Source organism: Loxodonta africana, chromosome 7 (assembly GCF_030014295.1).
Source record: "Loxodonta africana isolate mLoxAfr1 chromosome 7, mLoxAfr1.hap2, whole genome shotgun sequence".
NCBI lineage: Eukaryota > Metazoa > Chordata > Mammalia > Proboscidea > Elephantidae > Loxodonta > Loxodonta africana.
The window spans coordinates 58,649,407-58,661,302 of NC_087348.1; the positions used below are offsets into that span (position 1 = coordinate 58,649,407).

At 36.5% G+C, this 11,896-nt stretch overlaps 1 protein-coding gene across 1 annotated transcript in view; it reads right to left on the reverse strand.

Moving 5' to 3' along the window:
* Positions 1 to 11,650, reverse strand: part of LUZP2 (leucine zipper protein 2) — a 266,134-nt gene extending 254,484 nt beyond the window's left edge. Inside the window, exon 1 of the mRNA XM_064288344.1 lies at positions 11,438 to 11,650. Within this exon, the coding sequence (XP_064144414.1) occupies positions 11,438 to 11,512 (75 nt within the window). The 5' untranslated portion in view covers positions 11,513 to 11,650. The remainder of the gene's footprint in view (positions 1 to 11,437) is intronic.
* Positions 11,651 to 11,896: the final 246 nt, after the last annotated feature.

An 11,896-nucleotide genomic window follows, 5' to 3' on the forward strand; every position in this document is an offset into this window, starting at 1 on the left:
CCCCCTCCTCCCCCAAAAAAAGCCCTGGCCCTGAGGGTTTCACTGGAGAATTCTACCAAACTTTCAGAGAAGATTTAACACCACTACTACTAAAGGTATTTCAGACTATGGTAGAACTGCCCCACAGGGTTTCCAGGAGCACCTGGCAGATTCGAACTGCTGAGCTTTTGGTTAGCAGCTGTAGCACTTAACCACTGCGCTACCAGGGTTTCCAGGGTTTACTACTAAAGGTATTTCAGACCATAGAAAAGGATAGAATACTCTCAAACTCATTCTATGAAGCCAGCATAACCCTGATGCCAAAATCAGGTAAAGACACAACTAAAAAACAAAAGTACAGAACAATATCCGTCATGAACATAGACGGAAAAATCCTGAACAAAATTCTAGCCAATAGAATTCAACAACATATCAAAAAAATAATTCACCATGACCAAGTGGGATTCATACCAGGTATTCAGGGATGGTTTAACATCAGAAAAACAATCAATGTAATCCATCACATAAATAAAACAAAAGACAAGAACCACGTGATCTTATCAATTGACTCAGAAAAGGCATTTGCAAATCCAACACCCATTCATGATAAAAATTCTCATCAGAATAAGAATAGAAAGGAAATTCCTCAACATAATAAAGGGAATTTATACAAAGCCAACAGCCAACATCATCCTAAATGGAAAGAGTCTGAAGGAATTCCCCTTGCCAACAGAAACCAGGCAAGGATGCCCTTTATCACCACTCTTATTCAGCATTGTGCTGGAGGTCCTAGCCAGAGCAATTAGGCTAGAAAAAGAAATAAAGTTATCCACATTAGTAAGGAAGAAGTAAAAGTATCTCTATTTGTAGATGATATGATCTTATACACAGAAAACCCTAAAGAATCCACAAGAAAGCTATTGGAACTAATAGAAGATGTCAGCAGAGTATCAGGATACAAGATTAACATACATAAATCAGTTGGATTCCTCCACACCAAGAAAGAGGACTTCAAAGAGGAAATCATCAAATCAATACCGTTTACAATAGCCCCCAACAATATAAAATGATTAGGAATAAATCTAACCAGAAGTGTAAAAGATCTGTACAAAGAAACGATAAGACAATACTGCAAGAAACCAAAAGAGACTTACATAAGTGGAAAAATATACCTTGTTTGTGGATAGGAAAACTCAACGTTGTGAAAATGTCTATTCTACTCAAAGCGATCTACAGATACAATGCAATCACGATCCAAATTCCAAACACATTTTTAACGAGATAGAGAAAAAAATCACCAACTTCGTGTGAAAAAGGAAGAGGACCCAGATAAGTAAAGCATTACTGAAGAAAAAGAACAAAGTGTGAGGCCTCACACTACCTGATTTTAGTACCTACTATATTTTTTATACTGTCATGGTAGTCAAAACAGCCTGGTACTGGTACAACACCAGACACATAGACAAACAGAACAGGATTGAGAATCCAGACATAAATTTATCCACCTATGAGCAGCTGATATTTGATAAAGGCCTGAAGTTTGTTAAACTGGGAAAAGATAGTCGCTTTAAAAATGATGCTGACATAAATGGATACCCATCTGCAAAAAAATGAAATGAAACCCATACCTCACACCATGCACAAAAACTAACTCAAAATGGATCAAACACATAAATATAAAAATCTAAAATGATAAAGATCATGAAAGAAAAGATATAAACAATACTAGGAGCCCTAATACATGGCACAAACAGAATATAAAACATTACTAATGAAGCATAAACACCAGAAGAGAAACTAGATAACTGGGAGCTCCTAAAAATCAAACACTTATTCTCAACAAAGAACTTCACCAAAAGAGTAAACGGACAAAATACAGACTGGGAAAAAAAATTGGGCTATGACAAATCCAATCAGCATCTAATCTCTAAAATCTACAAGATACTGCAAAACTTTCACGACAAAAAGACAAATAACCCAATTAAAAAGTGGGCAAAGGATATGAACTGGCACTTCACCAAAGAAGACATTCAGGTGGCTACCAGACACATGAGGAAATGGTCATGATCATTAGCCATTAGAGAAATGCAAATCAAAACTACAGGGAGATACCATCTCACCCCAACAAGGCTAGCATTAATCCAAAAAACACAAAATAATAAATGGAGAGGTTGTGGAGAGACTGGAACACTTATACACTGCTGGTGGGAATGTAAAATGGTACAACCACTTTGGAAATCCATTTCACACTTCCTTAGAAAGCTAGAAATAGAATTACCATACAATTCAGCAATCCCTCTCCTTAGAATATATCCTAAAGAAATAAGAGCCTTCACAGAAATAGATATATGCATACCCATGTTCATTGCAGAATTTTCACAATAGCTAGCAAAAGGATGAAAACAACCTAGGTGCCCATCAACAGAAGAATGGATAAAGTATGGTATATTCATACAATGGAATACTACCCCACGATTAAGACCAGTGATGAATCCTCAAAACATCTCATAATGTGGAAGAATCTGTAAGGCATTATGCTGAGCGAAACTAGTCAGTAGCAAAAGGAAAAATATTGTATGAGACCACTATTAGAGGAACTCAAGAAATAGTCTAAACAGAGAAGAAATATTCTTTGATGGTTATGAGAGGGGGATGGGAGAGAAGGAGGGAGGAGGAAATTCAGTAATTAGATAGTAGACAAGAACTATTTTAGGTAAAAGGTTTGGCAACATACAACACAGGAGAGGTCAGCACAACTGGACTATACCAAAAGCAAAGAAGTTTCCTGAATAAACTGAACTCTTTGAAGGCCAGAGTAGCATGGGTGGAGGTTTGGGGACCATGGTTTCAGGGTACATCTAGGTCAATTGGCATAATAAAAACTATTAAGAAAACATTCTGCATCCCATTTTGTAGAGTGGTGTCTGGGGTGTTAAAGGCTATCGAGTGGCCATCTAAGTTGCAACAATTGGTTTCAACCCACCTGGAGCAAAGGAGAATGAAGAACACAAAAGACACAAGGTAAGTATGAGCCCAAGAGTCAGAAAGGGCCACATAAATCAAAGACTACATCAGCCTGAGACCAGAAGAACTAGATGGTGCCCAGCCACAACTGATGACTGCCACGGCCGGGAGCACAACAGAGAATCCCTGAAGGAGCAGGAGAGCAGTGGGATGCAGACCCCAAATTCCAGTAAAAAGACCAGAATTAATGGTCTGACTGGGACCAGAGGGCTACCGGAGGTCATAGTCCCCAGACCTTCTGTTAGCCCAAGATAGGAGCCATTCCCAAAGCCAACTCTTCAGACAGGGATTTGACTGGACTGAAATCATTCCTGAAGCCATGAGCTAAGAAGAAAACTATTTATGAGTATCATTTTATGTCTTACAGTCCAGCCTAATCTTTGTCTGAAGAGTTGGTTTCGGGAATATTCTCAGATACAGAAAATATCATTTATTTATTTGAATGGACAGTGGAAGAACACAGCAATTCTATATTCTTAAGGAATCAAAGCTTGAAGCCAACTTTTACCTTTAAACTGATTATGTCTCGCTTAGGGCAAGTTAAGTCATAAAAATAAACTACAGTAGTGAAATGCATCCAATGTGCATTAATACCTTTAATTACTCTGGCTACAGCTGAGAGCTCATTCATCCTTGCTGTCTGTTAGAGTTTTTCATGATGATGCAAGCTTGAAATATTTGCCACTCCATGATTTTCTTAGGAATAAAAACAAAGGAATCAAACCGAATACACCTATGTAAAGAGACAACGGAAAAGCTCAATATCATCAGTCAGAAAAAAGCCTGTGGCTGGCTGTGGAACAGACCATCAACTGTTCATATGCAAGTTCAATATGAATTTAAAGAATATGAGAACAAGTCCACAAAAGCCAGTGTATGACCTTGAGTATACCCCATCTGAATTTAGAGACCATCGCAAGCATAGATTTGACACATTGGACAGTAATGACCAAAGACCAGACCACATGAGTTGTGGAATGACATCAAGGACATCAAATATGAAGAAAGCAAGAGGTCATTAAAAAGACAGCAAAGAAATAAAAGATCAAAATGGATGTTAGAAGAGACTCTGAAAGTTACTCTTGAACATAGAGTAGCTAAAGTGAAAGGAAGAAATGATGAAGTAAAAGAGTTGAACGGATTTCAAATTGTGGCTTGAGAAGACAAAGTAAAGTGTTATAATAACATGTGCAAATATCAGGAGTTGGAAAACCAAAAGGGGAGAACACACTCTACATTTCTCAGCTGAAAGAACTGAAGAAAAAATTCAAGCTTTGAATTGCAATATTGAAGGATTCTACAGGGAAGATGTTAAAGGACACAGGAATTATCAAAAGAAGACGGAAGGAATACGCAGAGTCACTGTACCAAAAAGAATTGGTCAAGGTTTAAACATTTTGGGAGGCAGCGTTTGATCAAGAACTGACAGCACTGAGAGAAGAGGTCCAAGCTACACTGAAGGGATTGGTGAAAGACAAGGCTCCAGGAACTGAGGGAATACCAATGAGGATGTTTCAATAAATGGATGCAATACTGGAAGCACCCACTCTTCTAAGCCAAGAAATGTGGAAGACAGCTACCTGGCCAACCAAATAGAAAAGGTCCGTTTTTGTACCCAATTCTCAGGAAGGTGATTAAACAGAATTTAGGAATTATCAAACAATATCATTAATATCACACACAAGTAAAAGTTTGCTTAAGGTCATTGAAAAGAGATTGCAGCAGTACATCAACAGGGAATTTCCAGAAATTCAAGCCAGATTAAGAAGAGGACATGGAACCAGGGATATCATTGTTGATGTCAGATGGATCTTGGCTGAAAGCAGAGAATACCAGAAAGATGTCTACCTGTGTTTTACTGACTATGCAAAGGCATTCCACTACATGGATCATAACAAATTATGGACAACATTGTGAAGAATGGGAATTCTGGAACACTTAATTGTGCTCATGAGGAACCTTTATGTAGACCAAGAGGCAGTCATTTGAACATAACACTGGGGCACCACTGCATGGTTTAAAATCAGGAAAAATGTGCATCAGGGTTGTATACTTTCACCGTATTTTTTTTGGTCTGTATGCCAAGCAAATAATCCAAGAAGCCTGACTATATGAAGAAGATTGGGGCATCAAGATCAGAGAAGACGCATTAACAATTTGCAAGCTGCAGGTGACAGATGACACAACTTTGCTTGCTGAAAGGGAAGAGGACTTGAAGCACTTACTGAAGATCAAAGACCACAGCCTTCAGTATGGATTGCACCTCAACATAAAACAAAAATCCTCACAACTGGACCAATAAGCAACATCATGATAAATGGAGAAAAGACTGAAGTTGTCAAGGATTTCATTTTACTTGAATACACGATCACCACCCATGGGAGCAGCAGTCAAGAAATCAAAAGACGCATTGCGTTGGGTAAATCTGTAGCAAAAGACACCTTTAAAGTGTTAAAAATTAAAGATGGTACTTTAAGGACTAAGGTGTGCCTGACCCAAACCATGGTGTTTTCAATTGCCTCATATGCATGTGAAAGCTGGACAATGAATAAGAAAGGCCAAAGAAGAATTGACGCCTTTGAATTATGGTGTTGAAGAAGAATATTGAATATATCATGGACTGTCAAAAGAATGAACAAATCTGCCTTGGAAGAAGTGCAGCCAGAATGCTCATTAGAAGCAAGAATGGAGAGACTTTGTCTCACATACTTTGGACATGTTATCAGGAGGGACCAGTCACTGGAGAAGGACATCGTGCTTGGCAATGTAGAGGGTCAGCAAAAAAGAGGAAGACCCTCAATGAGATGGACTGACACAGTGGTTGCAACAAAGGGCTCGAGCATAACAATCGTGAGGATGAGGTTAGGACAGGGCAGTGTTGCGTTTTGTTGTCCATTGGGTCACTATAAATGGGAAGCAACTCGATGGCAGCAACAACAACAACATTTATAAAGAGTATTTTGCAACATATCTATAAAAAGACAAGTTCACTGCTTTATCAATTACATTTTCAAAAATTTATTTTCTTCTTTCATATTTTGGAACATAATAAGAAAAATCGCCATCATGTTTCATGGCTTTTTACTATGAACTTATGGAATACTATGGTCATTAGCAATTACCTTTATCATAAAATATATATAATCTTTATATTTAGGAAAAAGGCATAATAATTAGATATGTAATCAAGGGCAACATATCATCTGCTCTAATCTACGATAGCATGGTATATTTAAAACCAAATCTAAATGATTTTTCTCTCTTTGAGAAACAGCAATTGAAGTTATCTGAATCTTTCAGGCTTCAATTACACCAACTATAGTCTACTTATCAGAGAAAGCAATTTTAGAATGATTTAAAACAATAAAAAAAAATGTTTAAAACTATGTACTTATTTTAATTTTTAGTTAACCTAGCGTTTTCAAACAGAAAAAAGCACACAGTGTTCTGTTTACTTGAGTCTTTATGAAAATATGGAAGAATAGTGGTGATTGTCAATTATGTAAAACCTGTCTCCCTTTGGGTTCCACCAGATGCATGTTAAAGATAAACTATAATAAACATGCTATTCCCATATTTTTAAAACTTCTGTTCTCTCTTTCTGTACTCTGAGTTAAAACATATGTCATTCAGTTCAAAACATAGAAGACATTTCTATTCTGAGGTATTTTTAAATTTATTTCAACTTTAAGTTATTGGAGAATATGTTGTATATTTTTCAAACTTAAGGGCATTTCTTAGAAAGCTACTTTTAATTTTATTACAAAAGAGTTGAAGAACACTTTATGCATTCTATTAATACTTTTGAATTTATGGAACTTCATTTGTGGATTAATACATATTTTACTTCTGTAGATGTTCTATGTGTGATTAAAAAGAATATACGCATTTGTTGGAGATTCTTCCATGTATCTAAGAGTTCAAAACTATTCACTGTATTTTTAAAATCTTTAATGTATCAGCTAATGACTTTTTCCTGGGCATCCTGTCACTGATAGATTGATGGAGGTTGAAGCTGCACTGTTAGTACATATGTCATTATTAAGGTTATAGCTATAATCATTTCATTCTAATTTTTTAATATTACTAAAAATATAATGTCTTCCCTTATAATATCTTTGCACCTTAAATTGTATTTGCCAGGCATTAATATTGCTGCCATTTGTTCCATTATTTTCCTTGTTGTTTTGCAATATTTTTTTCATCTGTGTCATGGATTTGAATTGTGTCCCCCAAAAGTGTCTGTCAGCTTGGCTAGGTCATGATTCCCTTGTGTGATTGTCTACCATTTTATCTTCTGATGCGATTCCTATGTGTTGTAAATTCTATCATTGTGATGTAATATGATGGATTAGTGGCAGTTATACTGATGAGGTCTAAAAGATCAGATAGTATCTTAAGCCAATATCTATTGAGCAGAGAGACATGGGGACCTCATACGATGAAGAAAGCTGTGCTGGGACCAGAGTGTGTCCTTTGGACTTGTGGTTCCTGCGCTGAGATGCTCCCAGACCAAGGGAAGGCTGATACATCACAAGGACTTTCTCCAGAGCTGACAGAGAGAGACAGCCTTCCCCTGGAGCTGACGCACTGAATTTGGACTTGTAACCTACTGGACTGTGAGACGATAAAATTCTCTTTGTTAAAGCCATCCACTTGTGGTATTTCTGTTATAACACCATTAGATGAATAACACAATCTGCTTATTTTAAATATGTGATCTTTTCAATTTTTTAAATTAATACATTTGTATGTATTGCCCTATCCACTTAACTTTAGTCCTTTCATGTTTTGAAAAATGAATCACGGAGCTTCACCCATTTTAATTTATCATGATTTTTAATACATCGGAACTTACTTTTGCTATTTTATTTGACCTTTTTCTTCCCTTTTCTTGCCTTTGGATGAATCATTTTACTTCATTTTTTCCCTACTTTATTTCTTGCCTTCAAATAAATCAAATTTTCTTCTGTGGTTTCAAGGTTATCCATTCTAATTTTGTTACAATAATTGCTCCTAAATTAGGATTCAGGAAATTCATAATAAGTTCTTGCTAATTAACACATGTCCCTTTGGTCACCCTGCCCCGACCCTAATCAAGTTTGTTTTCTTTTCCTTTGGTTCTATGTTTCCTAAGGAAAAAACTAAATTCGTCGAATACTCACTATTACTCCACAGAAATCTTACAGATTTTCCTCTATTTTTATCTCTTTGGTGAGTATTTCCTCCAATAGGTTTTCAAAATAGAGCTTTGTGCAGTAATGCTTCTGAAACTTCAAAGGCTTTAGCATTTGAATGCTTATTTGGGATTCACTTTGTAAGTTATAGGACTCACTTCAAACTTGGACATTTGAAATTTTTTATCTCAAAGGTGAGCTGTTCCTATAGTAATCCATACATTTTCTGCTTATCACATCACCTAGATGAAATTGAAAGATTACACATCATATGTCAATTTTTATTTTTTATGGTTTAATTTTCTATAAGATGAAATTGATAATCTTATTTTGAAATAAATTATGCTTCTGTCTCTCCACACACACAGGCCCACAAACATATACACATAAACACACAGACGGATATATATATATATATATATATATATATATATATATCCACAGGTGTATGTTCACACACGTATAACTATGTGTATGTAAATATATACAAATATATACCCTATGTGTGTCTATACATATGCATGCATAAAAATATCCAAATCTATTGTTTTAAATTGTATTAAAAAACAAAATTGACAATAATAGCAAATAAAAAAGAAGAAATAATCATTATTTAAGAAAATACAAGCCAGTGGCTTGAAATAATACCTCAATAATCTAATAATGGTTAATAATAGTGAAAAGTAAGCCAGGCTAACCTGATCATAAAGGGAAAAATAAGATATCTGATTTCCAGAAAAACAGAATGTTCCAAACTCTCTGGGAAACTAAAGACTAGTCTCCAATGATCACAATGTACTTTTAAGAGCATATATTGGCAACCCACGTTATAACCCATGTTGGAAGACCAGGTGGTGTGCTACGGCTGCTAACTGAAAGGTCAGCAGTTGGAATCCGCCAGGCACTTCTGGGAAACTCTATGGGGCAGTTTTACTCTGTCCTGTAGAGCTGCTTTGAGTCAGAATCAACCTGACAGCAATGGGTATGGTATGGTGTGGTATAACACTATGACTCTGAACAATACAAGGAGAGTTGAGGAAATAGAGCATCGTAAATTATGAACATGGCGATATCTCATTTTAGTCTTCTTTTTGTCAGATATTCATTCTTATCCATTCCTGATAATTCTTGCTATGGTATTGATAAGATAACAAAAAGTTCCAAATTATTTGAAAAATAAGTAGCAATACTAATGCTAATCCTACCAATAATAACTGCTACCACGTTGAGGTTGCTTACAATCCAATATATTCTCTGCTGAATGTGTTGCATATATTGCCTCATATAATTATTAAAACATTTGTTATATTAGTAGTACTGACCTGCTACTTATGATGAGAGCCTCAGGAAAATAAAATTGTGTGCTTACATTCAGCAGGTAAGAAGTGATGGAGTTGAAATTGAAATGAGAAGGAGAGAGGGACGGGGATGTTGTTGTTGCAGCTGTGCAGTTAACATTCATCTCACAGGGACTCAATGGAGCAGAGTGGAACTGCCCACAGGGTTTCCTTGACTGTAATCTTTGCCGAAGGAGAGCTTTATCCTGCACAGCCTCTGGGTAGGTTCAAACTGCCAATGTTTCTTTTAACAGCAGAGATCTCAACTGCTGTGCCACCACGGTTCCTTACATGCTAAGGGAGGAATGCCATTTGGAAATTTCTCATTTAGTAGAGTTTTTTGTGTGTGTGTGGGAGGGGAGGAAATCTCTCTCAATATTCAGAGTTGAGCCATTAAGAAGGCACTGCAAGCACTTTGAGATAAGGGTGCTTGAGATGAGGGTAACAGCAGTCAATCTTGACTCCTTTCTCTTCCCAATTAGATATTTTTTGTCCACACATGTTTCCCATTCTCATATATTCTAACTTTGGCTTTTGTTCTTTCAAAAATTATAGCTTTCTTCTTCTTGGGTATTAGATACAAGATTATATAAAATATTGGAATGGTCATGGGTCCATACCTAAATGCCTTGGCTCCTCCACCTAATAGCCATGAAAATACAAGTTAGAAACTTACCTTCTCTGATTTATCCCTTTTTAGAAAAGAAAATTAAAAAAGTGTGCAGTTTTAATATGAAAATCTGAGAAAATAGTATGTGTGAACGCTGCTGTTATGCTCTATTGTCATCCTTCGTGTTCAGTCTATGGAGAAAGCCAAGTCAAGTGTGATAGGTTAAGGCAGAAATGATATTGCATTTAGGGTTATGTAGAAGGCTGGGCTGCTGATGTTGAAAATTCATCTATTCTGATATTGAACATCTGGTCTCCAGAGAGCCACATATATAGACCGCATTACAGTAAGTAGTTAACACTGGCACAGCATAGCAAAGGAGAGCCAACATGCATGTCCTTACAGGTGGGCAAACCAGATAACAGCAAATCCATTAACAGGAAGCAGTTATGGCCCTGGGAAGTCGGCAGTCAATATTAGAAAGCCTGTCCCTAGGAAGCAGGTATCCCAGATAACAGGCCTGGCTAAATTTCAGAAGCAAAGCTCCACACCTTAATCAAGGCTGTTAGAGAAGTCTTGAAAAAGAAAGACAGGCTGCCAGTTCTTATAGGGACTAGGGTCTCGTGCAATTTACAAAAACTTGGGCTGAAGAAACAAGATAAAAGGTCCAGTCCCCATAAGTGGTGCATAAAGTAGGTACTAGGTCTGGAGAACAAGCCACAAACCCAGTTTTCAGAACTGGTGTCAAGTGCACAACCCCTCCTCCTTATGGTGAATGTCAGTCACAAGAATTAAATTATGGAGTCAAGTGAATAGCACCTCAGAGAGAGAAAATCTACAGAGTAGTTTGTTAAGTTTTATTCTTAAACTTTAAAGTACTTCAGAATCACCTCTGGAGCTGATTAAAAATTCAGATATTTTATTCCCATCCTTGACAGATCTCTATTCTATGAATATAAAGTGTGATTAGGCATCTGCATAGCTTAATTTACCTCAGGGTCATTTCTGATGGATCCCACAATCCCAGGGCCATTGATGTGGGGCTGACACCACCACTCTGCCCCACTCTTAACCTGGGTTTCTTATTCATAAAATTGGAGTCAGGATTTAAAAGACCCTTTGAATCAAATACAATATTAACCTTTTCTTAGAATGAATGTTTATCACATTTTTTTTTTATTATGGTCAATAAAGTTTCTTTTATCGTATTTCCATTTTTACAGGTGTGTTTATTCTATAGTTATTTTGGAAAAAGAATATAACAATTTCCTAGAGCTCAAAGCAAAGGGCACAGAGAGAAACACACTTACAGTAGCCTGGTGTTTTTCTGCTTTCTCAGATGTTTCTTTAAGTTGATTTTGAAGGGCCTCTTGGAGAGACTTCATTTCTTCTCTAGTTTAATAGAGAACAGAGAGGGGGAAAAAAAGAGAGAGAGAGGCATAATTCTGTGATTTCCTCTGCAGATTAGGAAAGGAAGTTTTGTTTTTCTACCTGCATTTAGGAAACAGATCAGTAGAATTATATAGAACCACAGTTAAACGTACAGGATGTATCTAATGAGTCTAGTAATAAGGGGCATTTTCTAGCATGCAAATACTAAAAGCAAGCTGAATTTAAAGGAATCACCTTGTTACTGGGTCTGATAAGAATCCAACTGTGTGAATTATTTGTGAGCTGCATAATGTGTTAAAGCAACTTAATATAATAATTTGAGTTGAAAAGTTAATTTCACTGACAGCATGCCAGAGTGTGAACATGCCAGTTAGAAA